Genomic DNA, 23,397 nt, shown 5'->3' on the forward strand with positions numbered 1-23,397 from the left:
GAGTTCGGAGTTTTATAAATGTTTTTGGCCAGACATAAAAGATTTGCTAATCGACAGTCTAAATGGAGGACACGCTCAAGGGGGTTGTCAGAAGGTCAAAGACAAGGTATACTCACACTGCCATTGAGAAGTAGGGGATAGTAGATTATTAGACAATTTGAGGCCAATCTCATTACTAAATACTGGTCATAAGATTTTGGCGAGAGTTTTGTCACAACGACTACAACGATTAATTCATAAAATGGTTTCGTTTAATCAAACAGGTTACGAGTATATTAAGGGGCGTTCAGCCTCAGATAACTTAAGGTTTTACAAGATGTTATTGATTATTGCAAAATTTTGGAACAACAAGGATTGGTATTTAGACTTCAAACAACATTTTGTTCGTGTGAGACATGGCTTTCTTTTCGAAACCCTGTCAATATTAAATTTTAAAGATTCATTTATCGAATGGGTTGAAGTATTATATAAAAACGCTGGAGGCAAAGTAATAAATAATGGTTGGATTTTAAAACAGTTTAAGATAGACAAGGGTGTAGACAAGGATGACCTCTATCGGCTTTGTTATTTGTTTTAGTTGTTAAGGTAATGACGTCACAGAAAGAAAGTCGGTGGTATTAAGATTCCATTCCACAAAGAACCATTTTTCAAAAGAATTAAAGATCTCATAGCTAGCAGACGACACCGCTCTTTTTGTTAATTCCGTCCAGGTAAGAAATGTCGCAATTCAAGATGTTATTAATTTCGGGGATTATTCTGGCTTAAAACTTAATTGAAACAAAACCAAAGTTATGCCACTTAATATAAATCATAATAAAACAAATGGTATATGCAATTTTGGATGGTCTGATGAACCAATTAAATACCTTGGGCTTGTATTATGCAAGAATACCAATGACTTTAATGTCCTTAATTGGTCTGTAAAGATAGATAAAATTAAACGTATTATAAATCTTTGGAAGATGAGAAATCTGACATACTATGGGAAAATAGTTATTATAAAAATGTTACTTGTATATAAGCACATGCTACATCATGCCCCAAAATTATATCAAAGAACTTGCCTTGTACAGGATAAAGATTTTAGTAATTTTCTAATTTATGATGACTCTCTTTGTTTCATTTTGTAAATTTATTTTTAATTAGATTTGAATTCACCGATTGAGGGCGTATTGTTTTTTTTGTACAGTCATGGAAAGCGTGTCGCTTGTCCGTTTAGTTGTTAAATTTCTTTAATTTCGTGATACGAGCCCAATGACGTAAGTATTGTTGTTGTTGTTGTTTTTTTAAGTTTATCAGTTATATTATCAGATAAGCCGAGTGGCATGCTGAAATATGGTTTGAAATATTACGAATTAATATGTCAAAGTTATGTAAGCTGAGTGAATTTGTTCTTATGAAAACGCCGTATACGTGTACATGCATGCATTATGTAATAGAAAGCGTACGTGGCGTTATACGTAGTTGTGTATGTAACTTGAATTTGGCGCCTTCGGGCACGTGATGTCTGCATTGTCATAAGCCATGTAAACATAAAGAAGTAAACAGATACGCATTTGAAGTAGTAATTGATTTCTTTTATTATGAAAACTGCTGTACAAAAGGGATGAATTTAGGGGCATTGATCTGTACTACATGACGTATACAGTATGCTTATACTTGATATGACCTTTAAACTTGTCAAGGTAGTTTGCACTTGTTCACTGCAACCATCCTGCCTGTGGGGAATCTACAGGTAGGACTATGGTATGCCAATGCTGTACATAGCACACACTTTGAAAAATCATTGAAATATCACTTTTGTGACCAAAATTGCTGATTTCCATACAATTACAATTTATTTTTCATTAGTAACTTGGGAATAATTTTTGTATTCACCAGATCGCTCAAAAACTTGAGTTTTGGGCATATTTTTGTGTATGCCCTCTATTGGTAGAAAGTAATATGGCAAGAAAATTTCAATTTTTCAATCTCTATATTTGATTCAGAAAAAAATAATTTAAAGAATTAAATTTACATAAGAGCCAAGTTATATGATGAATAGCTGTAATGAAAACTGACAGTGTAAGAAAATCAAACATTTGTCCCATATAAAAAGAGAAATTAAGCCAAACATTGCCACCATTATTTTGCCACACATGGAAATGTAACTGAGAACAAGGTTATATCATAACCTTGTTCATTGAATGAGTGGTAATTTGTTGGATAATTTAAGTTGTAATGCCGGTCAACGTTGTTTGCCTGTTTGTAAATCTATAGACATTATATATATATATATATATATATATATATATGCCATGACATGTTGTCAATTTAGCTTATACCAGTATTGTTTATTCTGTTATTAAATTGCAGATTGAACCAGTCAGTCTTATTGTGCACACATAAACTAGACTAGGTCTGATTCTTGGGGTTTTGTTTCGACGTATCACACGCCACAGAACTTAATAAAATAATTCATTCATATTCATGGAATTCTAAAAGAGTAAAAGTGAAGAGTTTGCATTATTAATCCATCCCAATATGGGGTTTGGATATGATTGACATAAATTCTAGATTGAAATCACTCACACTTTCTTGGTTACCAAAAATTGTAAGAGGCGATGAACCACCCTGGAAATATATTTGTGAGTTTTGGTTACATAAATTAGGCGGTATACCATAATCCCGCATACATTCGTATTTCCGAAGCTTCGTTATTCCGAAGGTTCGGTTATTCCGAAGGTTCGTAATTCCGAAGGTTCGTTAATTCGAAAACGAAATGAGGTTCGTAATTCCGAAGGTTCGTTTACCCGAAAACGAAATAAGGTTCGTTGATCCGAAAACGAAATGAGGTTCGTAATTCCGAAGGTTCGTTATTCCGAAAACGAAATAAGGTTCTTAATTCCGAAGGTTCGTTAATCCGAAAACGAAATTAGGTTCGTTAATCCGAAGGTTCGTTAATCCGAAAATTAAATAAGGTTTGTATTTCCGAAAATGAAATTAATTCATTTTGGTGTTGTTCTTGCAAGATAACAGGATATTATGCAATGATAAAATAACAAACGATGATGCATGTGTGTGTTGTGGCCAAAGAATGTATTAATTTAAGAATAGGCGCCCGGATCATACGCTTAATTTCGATTTTTCTCTGAGCAAATGCTGCCGAAGCAAATGGTTTAAAGATGCAGGGGATTAAGTGTGTTGGTCGGGTGCGAGTAACCTCCAGATAATAGGATTTGTATTGGATGGGATGTCATTTTTAATAGGAGCTTCTGCTGGTAATAAAATAAATAATACTAATGATGATCATAATAATCCCAAACGATGAATATGATAAAAAATGGTGATAAAGAATATAAATGTTAATAAAATTTTATTGATCGTTACGCCTCTTGTTAACAATGTTAATCTGTTTTTCATGATTACCAAAAAATGCTCGCAATGTTAACTTTTTATGTGGGGCGTTGTGGCCCAGTGGATCAGTCTTCTGACCATGAAATAGTGGTCGTAGGTTCTAATCCCAGCCATTGCGTAATTTCCTTCAACAAGAAATTTAGTCACCCGGGTGAGGTGACTGGGTACCCGGTATGAAGAAATTAATTAAATGCATTCCTTTGGGCGCCTAGGCAGCCCAGCTAAAGCCGTGATAATAACAGTTTTCAGAACTGAAGTGGCTTCCCTTGGTAAATAATACCATTATTACTATTATTATTATTCTTATTACTATTATGTCTTATTATGCCTACATGAAATTTCCAAAGCTTGAGCTCGTGAATCGCTCGCAATATCTCACAATGATGCACTTTTAACAGAAATTAGGTCCATAATTGACAAATGCGAGTCAAAAAACTTCAGATTTACTTTTTTTCCAAACTACATGCTCGCTACGTTTGCTCGCGAAAATAAAACCTAAATATATATCTTATCAATCATAAATCAATTAAAAAAACATTACTCAACTTAATTACTACAAAACACACAGCATTACACAGATGATAATCTCATGATTTGCACAAAAATGTCCGTTTAGGCATAGAAGTGCACCTTTTTGGCTTTGCCCCCCCCCCGGAAAATACGTTCCGCCGCCCTTGGTTGAAACATGTATCATCTTCATGGCTAGCTGCAAAAATCCCTTAACATGTCCCTTTTACATGTAGATCAGGTCAGAGCTTATAATAAAAACTTCTGCTCGCGCTTCTTGCTCGCAGCTGTTATCTAGTTTATAGTTCATACATAGCCATCTTGTATTGAAGATCACAATTTCACAAACATATTGCCCAACATATTTTCAACAAAAAATATAAAGCTCGCGCTTCGCACATGTATCATCGTTCGTTATTTTATCATTGCATAATATCCTGTTATCTTGCAAGGACAACACCGTTCTTGTTACCAAAATGAATTAATTTCATTTTCGGAAATACGAACCTTATTTAATTTTCGGATTAACGAACCTTCGGAATTACGAACCTTATTTCGTTTTCGGACTATCGAACCTTTAGAATTAAGATTCTCATTTCGTTTTCGGATAAACGAACCTTCGGAACAACGAACCTTATTTCGTTTTCGGAATGACGCCACAAATGGTCGGATTAACGAACCCTTTTTCGTTTTCGGATTAACGAACATCGAGGCATAGGCAATTTACGTGTTTCGGAATGACATGAATGACGAACCTTCGAAATAAAGAACCTTCGGAATTACGAAGTGTAACCCCATTATCCATTCAATTTAACTGTTCTCCAGTAGACATGATCGAATTATGTAAAAAAAAAAAATATTCATTACCTACATTTTATACAGACTTACTTCATGGGCTGAACTTCACTATCTTAATATATTCGAAGTAACTCAATTTGAAAATGAAATCGTATGGAATAATTCAAATATAAAACATGAAAACATGTTATTGTATTTCAGAAAATGGTACGATAAGGGTATAGAAAGTACACCATTTAACTGAAAATTGATCATGGAAAAACTCTGAAAGTATTACAGACTTACTGTCGATGAATTCTCTTTGTATCAATATTGCTAAAATTAAAACCGCTTTTCCAAAATATTGGTTCGATAAGTTGAACAATGCTCAGCTTGAAAATCACGGTGATTAGCGAATGCAAAATGATAAATTGATTTAAATTAACCGGTGACTCATTTGACATTACAATATCAAAAACAAAACAATTCTACACATATTTTGTAGATTTAAAAAAGAATTTACACCCAACGGTGTTATATTTTTGGAAAGATAGACTATCACTTGCAGAAGATTATAATTGGATCACATTGATGAAATTTAAGTTTCGAAAATTATTTAATAACAGAGTTAAACAATATAATTTCAAATTGCTGCATCGGATTTTGCTGTATAAAGAGAATTTAGTTCGATGGTTCGATGGAATATCACATCAGATATGACTTGTCACCATTGTAAACAAACTGAAACTCTAGATCATGTTTTTGTAGCATTATCCACATGTGAATTCTTTTTGGCAGAAACTACGGTATTTCATAAAGATCCAGTTTAGTGCGAATATTCAAATTAATGAGAAAACATTATTGATTGGCCACGATGTTGAAAATGGAAACATGGCTTTTCTGAATGTAATTTTGGTTTTCGCACAATATACGATTTATAGAGTCTATAAATTCTAAGTTCTTGGTCCTATTGGATCTGCAATAAACATTTTTTTTACATTAGAGGAGATAAATAAAACTACTCTTCTTAAACAATATTTAAAAAATTTCCAGCTGCCCATATCATTGGCCCATGAATAATCCAAACTGAATTATCTGGTCCAAAAACTTCATTCTCTCTGTATAGTATCATAAAGTTTTACAGAGAGGCATAAGCATACCAGGTACCCGACATGTTTATTAAAGTAAAATGATTCCAACCATATATTGCTCCAGCTGTATAGCTGAATCAGGACCTGGTCTATCCGACTATGCTGGTCCTGTATATAACTAAAGAAACACATCACATTTGAATGGAGTAGTAATTATGTACTAAAAACGTTTTCAGAATACCACCCCAGGCCAGGCCCAGGGCATCCTGTTCAAATAGAAACTTGATTTACGTCTAGGCCTAAGCCATTTCATTCAAATCTAACAGTAAATCAATTGGATTTCAGTCATGATTACTCTGAAGTAAAAGGTTTCTGAATAAAAGAAGCTGCTGAATCAATATGAAGATGAAATAGCGTGGACGGACTAGGCCTAATCTTCAACTTTCAATCTTGAAGTTTACCTTTGGGCCTAGTCCGTCCCCGCTATTTTCATACCCCATGACTACATCGACAATCTCGCTAGCCGGCTAGCACCGGCAATATCAAGGCCGGATCTCGCTCTGGCCAAAATCGACAGTTTGTCCTTACTAAAACAAGAGGTCGGAAACAAGTCCACATCTACCACTGATAATTGACAATAAAGCTGAAATACAGGTTTACTTTTTGCCTACATGAAGTATTCCGATGAAGGTCTAGATCTACGACAAATGGTAAGTTAGGCCTATTTTTTTGAGAAACTCACTGATAGATGATTTATTTGGAAGTCAGGGAAAAGAAATGGGAGTGCATGGAAATGGAGGTTTACGTAGTAAAGTAAATACGGGATGGGCCCCGAACCCCCGCAAACACATCACCTTTGCAAGTGAGATCAAAACAAGAAAATAAACTTAGCTAACTTTTATTCTTATGGAATGTCATTAGATTAATATTGATGTTCCCTCCAAGATTTTCTGCTGCAATGAAGTTCACTCAGAAATCACGATTTCGAACATCAATTCTATAAACAGATGATTAGTCGAGCCATTTCGTTGTAGAAACTGGAAATTCGCAGAGTCCAAAAGAACAACACTTCGCACAGATCTCGTGGGGAATTGTGGGAAGGAAAAAAACATTAGCGTCTTAGCCAATCATAGAAGTGCATTTTGCGTAATTTGACGTCATTTCATGAATTAAACATTGACCCTCCAAAATCAACATTCAAATTGTCCGCCGGCAGCCATGTTGGCTGTGTACAAAACCTATGGGAGAAGAAAAAAGAGTTCCCTCTCTAGCTCCCTTCGGGAGCTTACGTATACGTAAGATCGTATCTCTGTGGAAAGGAAACGCTCTGGAAGAGCGCCCTACAGCGTTGAGTAAGTAACCTTTTTTACCTTTGCGTACGTATCGCGAGATGGTTGTGTACAAAACATATGAGAGAAATGGTGAAGGGTTGAAGGGATGGACTATTTTTACATTTCAAATTTTTTTTTCTTCAATTTTTCCCCCTTACATTTGAGATGAATATATTTCAGATGTTTCTTGGTAAGAAAATGTGGAAATATTTTCACGAGCCACCCTTGAGCCCTCTCCAAACTCCACTCTCTCATTTCCCCCATATGTTTTATACACAGTCGCGTGCCAATATGCGAAGGTTTACTTACTCAACGCTAATGGGCGCCCTTCCCTATCAGCATTTATCGAGCGTTTCAAAAAATCGCCGAAGTATCCGATCTTCCCCTAGTAGTATCTTTGGTTCAAAGGACCTTTCTCTAAAAAGGGGGTCGACGGTCTCTTCGACATTGAAAGAATCTTTAGACTAAAAAGAAAGTGCAGAGACAGATAAAAATCTCGTTTACATATCAGAGGCTTTTTATGTTATTGTAGCGGTACTACAAATAATTGTCAACAATTGTTCTGTTCTTTATAAGAAAACCAGCGCCTTTCTCTATTTCGTTTGTTTGTGAATTTTCCTGAGTAGCAGTGCATTGACTCCGAATAAAAATCGAATATCCCATTAATAATGCATGGCGTCAAGATTCATATAAAAATATAACTGATCAGTCCAGTGTTAATAATGGTCATAAAATTATTTACCAATCAATAAAACTCAGTTCAATTCAATAACAGCAACATAAAGGACAAGAAGAAAATAATAAATGGTAGGCGTGGCTCTCATGCAACGAAACCCGTCAAACTAGCCCGTATTTCGAGAAAACCCCTTTTCTTAGATTACCGTGGTAACAAAGGATATTGAGTATGTAGCAATATAATGGATTTCAAGAAGTTTTAGAATTAATTAACAAATAATACTTTCTCCACGTATACCATTTTAATATGTCAGTGCATGGCCATTTTGTAAAATCTTGATAAAAATGTTATAGCATTGATTTCAAACCTTTATACTCCTCCTTTATCCTAAAGTTATTTATCAAAATATTCAAGATGATTTATTGTCATGTATTTAAAAAGAAATACACAAAATTTGCTCTTAGGTATATAAACAGTGCGTCCCCCAAAAATATACACTTTTGAAATGGCTCCCAAATAAAAAATGTAGCAATTTGGGGGAAAATACTTACATATATGGAAAGCAAATAAAGTCACCTTTAAAATGACACCAAAAAGTTGGAAAACTATTTATACTTGAGCGAGCACTGCCCACTGAAACAAAGGGTATGAAAATTAGGGTGGGCTGGAATTAGCCTTCCAATTTATGTCAATTTTTGAGAGGCAAATCCTTTCGAACTTGCAAATTTAAGGGCGTTTTGAAAAATTAATGACAAACCGTGACGAGTTTTGGTTGCTTAAGCAAATTCTGTAAATTATTAAATTGAATTTTAATGCATGAGTGAATACTTTTTGGGCAGCATTTCAACTTTATCATTTGGATCTCTTTTGGGCAGCATTTGATCTTTATCATGTGGATCTCAGCAATGTGTTCATGGGAGTCGGGAGAATAGGGGATGAGGTAGGACTTAAATGGGATAAGTGTCAACAGAACATTTCGCCTCCGCCCCCTCTCTCTTTCCCGCCCTCCCCTCCCGTTGAGAGGCTGATGGCTATTGTCGTGTAAGCGTGAAGTCCAGAGCAGAATGTTGATTTAATTATTTATTCTGAATTGGGGCATCAACTTTTTCCTATCAATCATTTAATCAACAATTTATCAGTAAATCAACTCATTCAATGTGCAATGTAAACAATCAAACATGCATTTTTTTTTTCAATAAATTATTTAATTAATCATCAAAATCGTTAAATTTCTCGGTAATCATTCAACAAAAAAAAGACCATCAACCACCGGTCACTTGGCAGTTAAGTTTTGAATAGGGTACACTCCAGGAGGTGAGACTGAGAAAGAGGGGGGGGGGGCTGGAAATGGAAGTGGAGAGGGAAGGGTACATAATTATGACTTTTAATTTTTAACAAGGACAAAAAGAAGAGGAATGCCCTTTTATCTTAGCATATCTTGCCCTCTTGCTTGTAACAGGTACCATCACATGACTCTGACTCTCACGAACACACTTCTGAGGTCCACAAGATGAATACATAAAATTACAATTCCTGTCACTCATGCATTAAATTTCACTTCGGTAACTCGTGAAATTTGCCTAAGAAACCAAAACTTATCTCACTCATTAATTTAGCTTAGCAAGTGCCAAAGGACTAACCGCTCAAAAAAACTGTAAGGCTAATTCCTGCCCAGCTTAGCCGAGGTTAGTCTCTCAGGAGGAGAGAAGTGGGGGGGTGACATGGAGAGAGGGGTAGCTAAATGTTATGTTGACTTTTATCCCATCAACGTACTTCACCTACTTCAGTCCTATCTTACCCCCTCTTCTCCTGACTCTCATGAACACATTGTTGAGATCCACATGATAAAGACAAATTGCTATACTTAAAATTGCAATTCATGATCATTCATGCATTAAATTTCAATTTAATAATGCATTAAATTTTCACAAACAACAAACTGATCACAACTGATCTTTAATTTACCAAATAACCCTCAACTTTGCAAGTACCATACAAAAACACCTGAAAGAAATTGGAAGGCTAATTCCAGCCCACCCTAATTTTCATACCCTTTGTTTCAGTGGGCAGTGCTCGCTCAAGCATGAATAGTTTTCCAACTTTTTGGTGTCATTTAAAAGTTGACTTTTTTGGCTTTCCATATCTATAAGTCTTTTCCCCCAAAGTGCTACATTTTTTTATTTGGCAGCCATTTCAAAAGTGTATAGTTTTTGGGGGGACGCTCTGTGTGTATATATATATATATATATATATATAAGTGAATACACACATGTGTTGACATACTACACTGCAAAAACTCCTGTGTTGATTTAACACTAGCTCGGAATCTAAATATGTCCAGACCAGAGAAGTATTGAAACAACACCAGTTTGGAATCAAACCGATGCTGTTTTAATACAAATTGGTGTTGTATAAACACCTATCTGGTGTTAGACAATACCAAAACCGGTGTTGTTTAACACTTCTCTGGTGTGGATATATATATAGATTCCAGGCTGGTGTTAAATCAACACCGGAGTTTTTGCAGTGTAGTACATATTACACATTTGACAACAATCATAACCGTTGAAATATGTATTGCCCAAACTGTTTGAGAATAAAAAAGGCAACAGATGAGATGGACAGAAGAGAAAATAGAGAAGATAAGGGCAGAAGAAATAGAGCAAAGCAAATCTACATGAGAATATAAAGGAAATGAAATCAGAGAAGTCCGAAAATAAAATAAAGTATAATAAAGTTATAGAGGCATTTGAATGTTAAGATCAAGAATACAGACTTCCTCCCAATTGCGATGCGACAGAGATGAATATGATGCCACACTTGAATAGCGTCTTCGTTAATTTTGTACATATTTTATTGAATTTGCCAATTTAAAGTCAATCCGTACGTGCCGTACACATTGCAAGAACTCCGGTGTTGATTCAACACCAGAGAAGTATTGAAACAACACCAGTTTGAAATCAAACCGATGCTGTTTTAATACTAACCATGCTAATTGGTATTGTACAAACATCTATCTGGTGTTAGACCAAAACGAGACTGGTGTTGTTTAACACTTCTCTGGTGTGGACATACCTAGATTCCGGGCTGGTGTTAAATCAACACCAGAGTTTTTGCAGTGCATCCTGGTCCCGTCTTACAAAGAGTTAAGATTAATCAACTCAACCTCATCTGTATGGAAATACATCAGTGTCATTTTCTTTACAGGAAATGTGATCATTGTCCTTTGTAAACAAAGCGAAGCACACTGAAATTACGAGAAAACAATGAATATATGAAAAGACAGAAAATCTAGAACATATTTTGAAGAAACATGGATTTTAGATGTTGACGTTGCTGGCTTTCCATAGTAGTGGTTGATTTTGGCCAATCTCAACTCTTCTTAAAAAAAGACGGGACCCAGAGGTTTTACAAAGATGTTTCAAAAATATATCATAGACAAAAATTGTTGTACACATGCACGTAAGAACGAGCAAAAACGTATCTTCGGAGTATATTTTCGATGTACATGGCGTACGAAGTAGAAAGTTCTTATGTGTGACATAACAATTCTTGTTCTCATTGCGAGTGCAAAGATCTCCATTGATTTGCTGGTAACTCTCCCATTGTTGGTTCAATTATTCGTCTCAATCTTCATTGATCATATTTATTTTGCTTTTTTCGTTCAAGCTAACTAGCTTTAACCCCCCCCCCCCTCCCCCTCTTCCTCCTTTTCCTTACAAGCATAAGATTGAAACCGTGATGAAAACCACAAAATAATTCAATAACGGTCACGTTTTATAATGGTATCCAAGCCAGAGCGTGACAGAACGATTCACTAGCGATTCAACCATGGAGCTATCTGTGTGAGAATAGCGTCTTCCGAAGATCACCTTAATGGCTTTATCTACATTGCAAAAACGCCGGTGTTAACTTAATACCATCCTGAAATCTATATCGGTCTACATAGAAGCGTCGAAACAACACCAGTTAAAGGTAAAGTCCACCCCAGAAAAATGTTGGCTTGAATAAAAAGAGAAAAATCAAACTAGCATAAGGCTGAAAATTTCATCAAATCGGATGTAAAAAAAGAAAGTTATGAAAGTTATTTTAAAGTTTCGCTTATTTTTCACAAACAATGATATGCACAGCTCAGTGACATGCAAACGAGACGGGCAATGATGTCCCTCCCTTGCCCTTTCTTTTTTTAATTGTTTGAATCATACAATATTTCATATTTGACATATTTGAAAATAAGGACCAACTTGATTGAACCATATGTATTACACAATGCTAATTACACATGTTCAGGGAGGAATTAATCGTTGTTTCACTTGACAATGAGGACAAAGTTAGAATCTTTCATATATATAATAAGACACAAAAAATAGTGAGTGAATGATGTCATCAGTCTTCTCATTTGCATACCGACCAGGATATGCATATGACTTTTTTGTGAAATTAAGCGAAGCTTTAAAATGTCATAACTTTCTTATTTTACATCCGATTTTGATGGAATTTTCAGTGTTATGCTTGTTGGATTTTTCTCTTTTTAATCAAATCAACTTTTTGTTGGGGTGGACTTATCCTTTAACAATCAAACCGATAACACTAATTGTTTGTACTTAAAGGACAAGTCCACCCCAACAAAAACTTGATTTGAATAAAGAGAAAAATTCAGCAAACATAACAATGAAAATTTTATCAAAATCGGATGTAAAATAAGAAAGTTATGGCATTTTAAAGTTTCACTTATTTTCAACAAAATAGTTATATGAACGAGCCTGTTACATCGAAATGAGAGAGTTGATGACATCACTCACTCACTATTTCTTTTGTATTTTATTATATAAAATATGAAATATTGTTATTTTTTCGTCATTGTCATGTGAAATGAAGTTTCATTCCTCCCTGAACATGTGGAATTCCATTATTTTATCATTTTGTGCTTCAGGCAAGGAGGTCCTAATCGTCAAATTCATAAAAATTGAAATATTTCATAATTCAAACAATAAAAGCAAAAGAAATAGTGAATGAGTGACATCGTCAACTCTCTCATTTGGGTGTAACTGGCTCGTTCACATAACTATTTTGTTGAAAATAAGCGAAACTTTGAAATGTCATAACTTTTTTATTTTACATCCAATTTTGATGAAATTTTCAGCATTGTGCTTGTCTGATCTTTCTCTATTGATTCAAATCAACTTATTTCTGAGGTGGACTTGACCTTTAAATGCCAGACTGTTGTTAGCCTAACACCAAACCGGTGTTTCAACACTGGTGTGGACCGATGTAGATACCAGGCCGGTGTTAAATTAACACCGGGCTTTTTTTTTTACAGTCCACATGTATTTTTATAGTTACAAAGCTACAATTCGAATTGCACCATTGAACGTAAAATCAACGCAGCATAAAACGTGCAAAGTTACAACTTCTAGGTGGACACAAAAACGTTAAGGGGGAGAACATGAACAAAAGAGGTATCTTTTACCCCAAAAAAGGTGTTGCCAGTTGTGTATTTACGGCTCTAACTTAAGTTTAATGAATAAGTTCTGAAAAAAGGTGGATTACAATGAAGTCCCTTTCTGCATTATGATAAAACGAAATCAAGGACAGAGAATAAAAGATGTCGAAGAAATGTGAAGTGCTGTCTTTTCATTTGGATGTATAGCTAACTAATTGACAAATTAGTGAATAAGCGAAGCGAGCGAGCTAAAAATGGTATTTTATTATTATTGTTTTTATTTTGTTTTCGATTTTCGATTTTTGATTTTTTTTCCCCAACTTTGCGAGAAAAATTCGACCCTCTCTCCCTATCGCTCCAACAACGCTCGGGCGGTGTGACCAGGCCTTTACTTCGTTAAACTTGCCTTGTTACTGGTAAACGTCAAGGCATCGTTGATAAGAAGACGTCATCATATTACAAATGATTATTAATAATCTATAACGAGTCTGATTTCAATCTTCAAATTTAATCTACGCGGAGCCAAGGTTCTTACAGCTATTAAATCAGGAAAACGTGATATAGGCCTCGGAACACGTAAGTAGTAACCATTGAATCCGGCATTGTCCGTCGGGGGCAACACCGGGATATTTCAAGAGGGAGAGGGGGTGAGACGACCTTTCGCTAGTGCTTTTTTCTTCCAAGTTAATAAGAGGGGTGTTATAGTGTTTCGCGGCCCACCTCTTCATTTCTCATACTCTACCTTTTCTTCTTTTTTTCTTCTCCCTATCTTATCTCTTTTATTTCCTATACTTGAGCACAACTCCCATTTAGTGACGTCCTAGTGGCCGGTCAATATTTTTTATCGCAAGCGTATCGTGTTCAAAATGCTGACCAATTAGAACTGTTGTTCCAAATCAATTGTAAGCTTTTATGGGCGGTGACAAAATTTCTGCCCTGAGTTATATAGTTTAAAGAGTTTGACCATTCTTCTTAGTGGCCAGTGTAATAGACCAGTTCGTAGTTACTTCATGGACAATTTTGGTCAAATGACCTTTCATTTCTTTCATTATGATAGTCAGATTTCAAAGTAAGATATTACGTAAGCTTGCCTTACATAGCAGGATGAAGAAATTGAAAAGCCCAGGTGACTAGAATAGCACACCAACGAACACTTTATGAAGGTATTTGTTGCATTCCTACTTTGAATGCATATCATAGCATGTTGCACAGTGTGCTAGGCAAACTGTGAAATACCAGTCGTTCATGGACGCATTGTTGTTTTGTGTGGAAGTAAATGAATACCACTATTCAAAAGAATATATGAATAATCAAGACATCAAAGTTGGTGCTTATCTCATTAGATTTTAAAGCACCATGTCACTTGAGTACAATGACCTTCCTTTGATCATGCGTAGAATCTTTTGATCATGCGCAGAAAGGAACTACGGACTTGCTTATAGTCAAATGCTATTTTGAAGTTTGGGATGAATCGCACTCAACACTTGCGGTGTTAGCATCAAGCGCAAAATCTATAAGAATTAGATTAGCCAGTTAAGACGGAACGCATTACTTTACTCAAAGTTCACTGAAGTAGGCCTACCAATCAACTGCAGTTATGTTTGCTGGTCTTCTGGGATTGGAACACTTATATTTCGTCACGGTGGTCATTGTGACGGGTAAGTATGATCAATAATGTTTCGTTTGACTTTGATTATGCTCAACGTGCTGCTATAAGGGGGGCAAACTACCCTATGATTTTGAAGTATTGAAAAAGAAGGAAATGTGACATGTAAGAGGGGGAAAAGAGGAAGAAAATGAGGAGAGACGAACGGAAAAGAAAAATAGGGGTATAGGTCTTGTAACGCTATATTACTCTTTAACTCATATAATTCTCCATAGGCTTGCAGACAGTTAAAAAAAAACAGTCGCTCAGCGGGTTTTCAGGAAAATGTTTTTTCAGTGGTCTTTAAGCACTCTCGATCACAATGGTGAGCTTCCAAAGGACTTCTTGGCCGATTCAACATGTTCAGTGTTTTGTTGTCGAGGCTGGACATTTCGGACAACATTTGTCATCTCATTTACATGAAATTAAAGGAGCATATTCTTGATCGATTGTGATCCTCCAGTAGTACCAGAAGTGGACCAATTGCTAGGACCAAGGCTTAACTTGACTCGATTATCTTTTAAAATAGAAATGAAAAATAGAGCTATAAGAGAAAAAAAACAGAGATAAAAAAAAGCATTGAATTGCCCTGTTAGTCTTTCCACGATCTTTCGACAATCTCTCAATTTTTTTGTCGAAATCACTAACAGACTGCCGAGAGATCCTTAAAAGTCATTGAAAGACAAGGGAAAGTCTGAAAAAAAAAGATTTTCGAAAAATCATGTTCCATAAAAGACCATTAGATTTCTATTGAAAGATCGCTGTATAGGACTAGTGTACAATCTCCGCTAGACAAGAAATGTAATTCAGAGTTTACCGTCTCGGATCAAGGGGGTATTGTCTTGGTCTTTCAAAGTTCTTTCAGTGGTCTCTCTGACAGTCTTCCAGAGATCTTTGGCAGCATACCAGATGATTTTCAGTGATCTCTCAACTGTCCTATTCCAAATGTATCAACATAAGTAATTTTTCTGGAAAGGTTGCTCCCTAATGATTTCAGGAGGTTACAGACCGATAGCATGGAGACCACAATCCTCAGTAAGAGATTTTTTAATTTTATTGTTCTTTCAAGTGTATCCTTTTTGTGATTATCTATTCCGCCATTGTTACCTATCTTTTTCAAGCTTCCACGACTATCGGAGGGACTCGGCTAAAGTCGACACTTAGGACCTCTGAGTGTCAAAGCTGCCGGTACTTAAGGCTTGAGGATGGGGTACTGGTTCAAGGAACCCTTGTCAATACAAGTTCTGTCTTCAAACGAAACCAGGAAAGAACCACCACCACATCCATCGTTTATTGTGCTCCTGACAAAGGTATATACTTGACTAATATGATCATATAGATTACGCAGGAGGCAAGGGCAATCCCTTAAAAGAGATTGATATAGGCCCTCTTGCTTTCTATGACTAAAATAATTATTATGATATGGACATGTATGGAAGGACCAATGACGCCATAGTGTATACTAATTGTGTCCACAGTACTTTTTAAAAAAGGAGTGCGCTGATTGGTTGAAAGGTGAATACGTACGATAAGCATGATTGAGGGCGGCTGTCATTTGCACTTCCCCGAGCACATTACATGAGATGGGTATTCATTGGCCTTCCATACTTCCGAAAGTTTGGCACTGCAACCGAAGCATTTCGTGTGTGTTTTATATTGTAAAGATTGTATGTATTTGCTTTTCTTTGCTTTTTTGTATTGTTTTGTTTTTGCTAATCCAACCAACAGATCCATGTTCATCAAACCCCTGCAGTCAAGCCAAGGAGTGCTACGCACATCCGTACAACCAGGGATACGATTGCGACTGTGCTTTCGGTTACTACGGTGACGAGTGTCGTAAGTTATTAGATATTTCTCGTCAAATTCTTGTTCTTGAACTTTTTCATCATCTTTTTTTGTTGAAAAAATGAAAGTATGATATTATTTTCTGGATGGTATGACAAAATTTTCATTAGAAAAGGCTTAACAAAATGGTTCGCTTACTAACCATGCTAACCTCGTCAAATATAATAGCTAATAACGCCACTGCTCAGTGTTGATTACTAGTCTTATCATTATCATGATAATCATCATAAGTTTCACATTTCTATATCGAATTCATTATTTTTTATGATAACATTTTCCTCTTTATACCCGTGGTAATATTAGAAACAGACGAAGTAAAACCCTTGTATCATTTATGTTAATGCAGAGAAAAACGGGAAAATGGGTGGGATTCTCGACAATGAAGGAAAGCTCTTGTTGTTCAAGATGCCGACATTTGAGTTAGAACACGAGATACTGATAGCTCCTCCCGATCCAATGATAGTGCAATACAAATTTTACACGGTCTACGATCGCCTGAATGATCTGGTCTACGTTGCGGCGAATGATGTCTTCTACCGTGGCCGACCAAGGGCTTCTGGCCACTTTGAGCGTTTCAACAACTTCACCGAAATGTATCCCGGAAAAGGTAATTTTTTGGGGCCTTCTACCATTTTTTTCAATGTGAAATTTCTTACAACAGGCTGGATTTGCTCTTTGTTCAAATTATGCTCATGGTCCATTATCCCGAGGAAAAAGTGCGGAGACCCACCGCAGAAATTATATGTTTATTTTTAGTCGTGGTCTTTGCATTTTGTAATGGACCGTATTCAAACTTGCTTTCTGTGAGTCTAAGGGAGACCGTCCTGGGGCCTGTTTCATATGACTGTCGTAACTTTGCCATTATGGCAGCTATCACGGCAACCTTGATTCTGAATGGCTGCTGAGCCCTGTTACCATGGTAGTTGTCATAATGGCAAAGTTACCACAGTCGCAAGTCCTTTATGAAACTGAACCCTGGTCCCGCTACAATCCAGTAGTGGCATTTTCCTTCAGGGTGCGAACGCGACATCTAAATTCATAATACAAGATAAGTTACAGGGGCTACCCAGAGACAGAGTGGACACGGTCTCGCAAAAGAGCAACAAGTGGCGGCAACACCATTGATGCAGAGCAGATGGTGAAAGGGGCTACCGACCAACTAAAAAGGCTTTAAGCAGGGGTTTACCAGAAGGGGGGCTAAATCTGACAACTACAAAAAAAAGAAAGGAAGAGGCCCCAATCAATTTCGGAAGAACTTTTTCGTCGAATAATTTTTGACACCCCTCCCACCCCCACGGGGCATGTGCACTTTCCTTACCATTTTTATCCCAACTGCTTGTACTGACTTCGCCATATCACTTGGCGAATTCTGAATATTTTATGTTTCTATTTTTGTCAAAGGAAGGAGTATATTGCTTGGCAACAATTCTACCTGGTTATATCTGGGTAACAGCGACTCCGGTCTCATAACGCGCCACCAGCTTCCGGATATGCTACATGAGGAGACAATCTACCATGGAATCCTCAACACTAGGCCTACACCAGAGGATACTCCTATTCATCCTGGTCCATTCGTCATGGCCATTTCACACATCCGTAGGTATGCGCCATCTCCGATTTCTATTTCGTTGTTTCGATTCATCCACAACCTTACTATGGAAAGCCAGCAACGCCAACATCTAAAATGCATTTGATTTCTAGGTAATGATGTATATTCGTGCATCCATCGTTGTCGTGACAAATTGGTGTGCTTCCCCTTTGGTTTCAAAGAACATTGTGCAAATTTCTAGGAGAAAAAATGTGACATAGTTGGATTTCCATGAAGTTGAAAGACAAATCCATCCCATCAAAAAGTTCATTTGAATAAAAAAGAGGAGAATGAAACATGAATAGCACTGAAAATTTCATCAAAGTCGGATGTAAAACAAGAAAGTTATGACATTTTTAACTATTCATTTCGTAATCTATAAAATATTCTAATTTTCTCCTCATTGTCATATGAAACAAAGTTTCATTTTTCACTGAACATGTGGAATGACCATTGTTTAACATTTTATGATTCAGTCAAGTTGGTCCTTATTGTCAAATCTGTAAAAAATTAAATATTGTATTATTCAAACAATAAAAAACAAAAGACATAGTGAGTGAGGGACATCATCGATTTTTTCATTTGCATGTGACTAATTTGTGCATATAATTATTTTGTGAAAAAGTAAGCGAAACTTTAAAATGTCATAACTTATTTTACATCCAATTTTGATGAAATTTTCAGCATTATGCTTGTCTGATTTTTTTTATTTTGATTAAAATCTACATTTCTCTGAGGTGGACTCGACCTTTAAGGTTGAGTGGATTAATCGTAAGTCTTTGTAAGATGGAACACTGGAGTCATGCCCTGTAATTCACATTCAGTCATTGGAGTGAAAGAATACTCGTGCTTATCTCAGTGATTTAAAAAGAAAACGCTATTCCGGCTCTTGTATTCTTTCATTACAGATTACTTTTCTGGATAGATTCGAAAGGGATAATGAGCTGCACCGTAGACGATTGTATGAACACTGCTGACCGTGTTCATTTATTTTCCGAGGAAAAATATCCAGCAGGAGTAGCTAGATGCAGTCTCGTCGTGGAAGATAAAAGTAGGTACAAGGATTCAATTTGCCAAATCTGTAGGACGTCGTTTGACAAAGATTTGATATTGAAATCGGCCTTTGCAGTAAACGCAAAGTCCGTAGGTTTAGCACACTTTGATTAATATGACAACTCACGCGCTAGTAATTGCTTTGTTTGGAAAATCCTGTAACGAACTCCCGGAACGAACTATGGCGTCTACCGCTTTCCATAGTCAAAATATATAAAAGTCAACCTTTCAATATGTAATCGTAAAATAAATGCACTGGGGTCTCAGATAACAGCTGAACAGCTGTTGTTCTAGAGGTAATTTCTTTCTCAATAATATTGAAACCCCTTTGGAGTGGTTAGACCCATTACTACCCATCAACAGCTGAAGGTGTAAGTGCACTTTGTGTATAAAATCATTTTTTTTTAACGTTAGACGACCATTAAACCTTAGATTAAAGGACAAGTCAACCGCAACAAAAAGTTCATTTGAATAAAAAGATAAAAATCTAACAAGCGCAACACTGAAAATTTCACCAAAATCGGATGTAAAATAAGAAAGTTATGACAACTAGCAGCAATTACCCGTGGCAGCACAGGGGGTAGGAGTCATTTTTCTTTATCAAAGTGTGTGGGGGAGGGGAGGGGGTGACAATCTTGTATGTACAGCTAGACTGCCTATTCACACATTGTTTACGTTCAGCAGAGCGCACACATGCATATATGCATGCAGCCAGCGCATGAGTAAGTACGTACCGTACCGTACCATACCCGGTCGACAGTCGGCATGATGGCATGAATGCTTTGTATTTCGCTGACCCTAGAGAGGTAAAAGGGACTGGGAACTTCGAAGCTATACTCAGGGCTGCGAAAAGGAATGCCAAAAAGTTACGAATTGTAAAAAAAACTTTAAATAATGCGACCAAAATACCACAAACAACCCCCTCATGACAATCTGTGAACAATTTGACCATGTTTAGAAAAAATTCCAGCTCCATTGAGTGGAAAACCACGGAAAAAAGCTGCGTCAAACAAACGGAAGGACACACAAGATTAGCCAAATTATAGTAAGGATTCAAAGTTTCGCTTAATTTCACATCCTGGTCGGTATACAAATGAGGGGACTGATGACATTACTCACTATTTCTTTTGTATTGTATTATATGAAATATGAAATATTCTAATTTTCTCCTCATTGTCCTGAAAATCAAAGTTTTATTTCACCCTGAACATGTGGCATTACCATTGCAATAGTTGGCCCTTGATGTCAAATTGGTAAAAAATAAAATATTGTATAATTCAAACAATAAAAAAAAAAACAAATAAATAGTGAGTGATGGATATCACCGACTCTCTCGATTGCTTACCACTGAATTGTGCATATAGCTGTTTTGTGAAAAATAGGCGAAACTTTGAAATGTCATAACTTTCTTATTTTACATCCGATTTTAATCAAGTTTTCAGCATTATGCTAGTTTGATTTTTCTCTATTTATTCAAATCAACATTTTTCTGGGGTTGACTTGACCTTGAAGAATATAATCCCAAAACCATTCGTTTTGTCTTTTGCCTCTATCTGACTTCAGTTATATGGAAAGCGAAAGACGTCAACGTGTAAACGCACAGTCCTTTGGGTGAACACACTTTGATCATAAAATATGACAACTCACACGCTTGTGTGTGTCTGCTTGTTTGGAATAACCTGTAACGAATTATGGCGTCTACCGCTTTCCATAGTCAAAATACATGTATATAAAAGCCAACTTTTCAATGTATAATTGTAAAATAAGTGCACTGAGGTCTCCGATAAGCTTCAACAACTGAAGGTGTAAGGGCAATTTGGTTGCAGGGGCTACCTTTTTTGATGTTTGACGGCCATTAAACTCCGAATTTAGAACATAATCCTAAAACCACTCGTTTTTCTTTTGCCTCTATCTCACTACAAGTTGGCAAGATATTTTGGTCTGACTATCTTTCAACTGAGGAAGGCTATCCCCAAGATATCCTAATGGCAGATTTGGATGGCAAGCGGGTTCAGACGGTGTGGAAACGTACTTCCAACTTCAAGCTGATGGTGTTTACAATATGGAACGACTGGCTTGTAGCCTACGAATTTGAGTCGTTTCGATTCTGGATGAGTAGATTCCGGAGTCACATCGCCGAGTCAAGTAATGGAACCGCTCTGCCGTGGAAGTGGTTCCAGTCTACGTTCCAAGGAATACATTACATAACTGAAATGGTTTCAGTTTAAAGTTCTCATGGCGGTGTAATAATTTATGAAAATATACCTGTTTTCCTATGAGAGTGTTTTAGGCATCTTTATTAAGTACGTTCATCGTCAAAGTTTTTAATCTGTTGTGGATTTCTTCCTATAATCCTTGAATCGCTTTGATTATTTCATCAAGATGGAGAGTACTCTATATTACTATAAATAATTATTATCATTACCCAGAATTTATTTTTTTTAATATTCTGTGCTCAATACTAATTTTATACCTAGATCAGATTACAAAGTCAAACCTTTTTGTGTAGGCCTATAATTCATTTATCTTGAAGTTGTAGTTAGTGCCCTTCCTAATCACATATTGTTGGTGTTATATTATCGCCTTGATTAATCACCATTTAAAATCACACTGTTGATGTAACTGTTGATGTTTAATACTCCCTTTTTCAGCCCTTGATTATAAGGTTTTGATATTTCAATCTTTATGTATTATATTATTATATATAAATATACCATTTTTACATTCTAAATTACTTTGCACATATATTGTCAAATAAATGGTGGATAAAAATTTAATAGAAAACAAGAAATATGGAAAGGATAAAACGTTTCACAACAAAGTTCGGCACAAGGTATCATTATAGAGAATGAAACACCACGCCTAATATATAAAATATAATACGCTTCTCACCGCAGTACAACACATGATGATGGAGATGATGAATTCACTGCTCGACTTCAAGCGACGACGAGAAATCACCACTATCGCCGGAAACTCCAGCTCCAGACAGGCAAAAACATGGAAAAACATTATACGAAAAGAAAACTAAAAGGATAGATAACAAGCAAAAAAGTAGAGTGCAAAGGAAAACACTAAGCTGTGAGCGAATAACGAATGAAAGGGAAAAGTATAAGTCGATCATGAAATGGAAGAAATCAATTCAAAATCAACAACATTAATGAATGATGACTCGATTTCTCTTCATCTAATATCCTTAATGTGGGATAAAACGAAAAGAAGCAAAATTATATCGTGGCTTCGTGCACAAAAGACAGATATTGTTTGTTTACAAGAAACTTACTGGACGAAAGAGCTAGAACACGAGACTTCATCGCAATGGAATGGTGCATGTTTCTTTAGTAATGGGTCTAACCACTCCAAAGGAGTTTCAATATTATTGAGAAAGAAATTACCTCTAGAAATTGTCAACATCTACGCCAGAAATGTTCGAAGGACCGTTGCTCTTAGATTAATGTATAATAATTGTTGTTATTTATTATCGAATGTTTATGCACCAACAAAGTGTTCTGATAAAGTCACACTTTTTAAATGACCTAAATGACCTTCACCTTAATCATGTGACCTGAAACTTGCACAGGATGATCAGTGTCACTTGATTAGTATTATTCCCAAGTTTCATATTTCAGATCCATAAACTTTCTAAAGATATGCTGTCATTTCAGATACGCCGCCGCCGGAAAAACAGATAACTTAAGGTTTTACAAGATGTTATTGATTATTGCAAAATTTTGGAACAACAAGGATTGGTATTTAGACTTCAAACAACATTTTGTTTGTGTGAGACATGGCTTTCTTTTCGAAACCCTGTCAATATTAAATTTTAAAGATTAATTTATCGAATGGGTTGAAGTATTATATAAAAACGCTGGAGGCAAAGTAATAAATAATGGTTGGATTTTAAAACAGTTTAAGATAGAAAAGGGTGTAGACAAGGGTGACCTCTATCGGCTTTGTTATTTGTTTTAGTTGTTAAGGTAATGACGTCACAGAAAGAAAGTCAGTGGTATTAAGATTCCTTTCCACAAAGAACCATTTTTCAAAA

General features: G+C 36.0%; 1 protein-coding gene across 1 annotated transcript; it reads left to right on the forward strand.

Moving 5' to 3' along the window:
* The first annotated feature begins 305 nt into the window (after nucleotides 1–305).
* Nucleotides 306–22,983, forward strand: LOC121426748. Its single transcript, XM_041623131.1, has 7 exons — nucleotides 306–1,259; nucleotides 15,988–16,176; nucleotides 16,595–16,702; nucleotides 17,058–17,318; nucleotides 18,113–18,311; nucleotides 19,208–19,350; nucleotides 21,276–22,983. The coding sequence occupies exons 4-7, from the start codon at nucleotides 17,072–17,074 to the stop codon at nucleotides 21,578–21,580; spliced, it is 894 nt and encodes a 297-aa protein (XP_041479065.1). The 5' UTR covers nucleotides 306–1,259; nucleotides 15,988–16,176; nucleotides 16,595–16,702; nucleotides 17,058–17,071; the 3' UTR covers nucleotides 21,581–22,983.
* Nucleotides 22,984–23,397: the final 414 nt, after the last annotated feature.

Source organism: Lytechinus variegatus, chromosome 13, assembly GCF_018143015.1.
Source record: "Lytechinus variegatus isolate NC3 chromosome 13, Lvar_3.0, whole genome shotgun sequence".
In the NCBI taxonomy this organism is placed as follows: Eukaryota; Metazoa; Echinodermata; class Echinoidea; order Temnopleuroida; family Toxopneustidae; genus Lytechinus; species Lytechinus variegatus.

Coding starts and splice junctions, on each gene's coding strand:
- LOC121426748 (XM_041623131.1), top strand. CDS start 17,072: ATGGGTGGGATTCTCGACAATGAAGGAAAGCTCTTGTTGTTCAAGATG. Junction 17,319..18,112: donor CGAAATGTATCCCGGAAAAG/GTAATTTTTTGG, acceptor TTTTTGTCAAAG/GAAGGAGTATATTGCTTGGC. Junction 18,312..19,207: donor GCCATTTCACACATCCGTAG/GTATGCGCCATC, acceptor CTTTCATTACAG/ATTACTTTTCTGGATAGATT.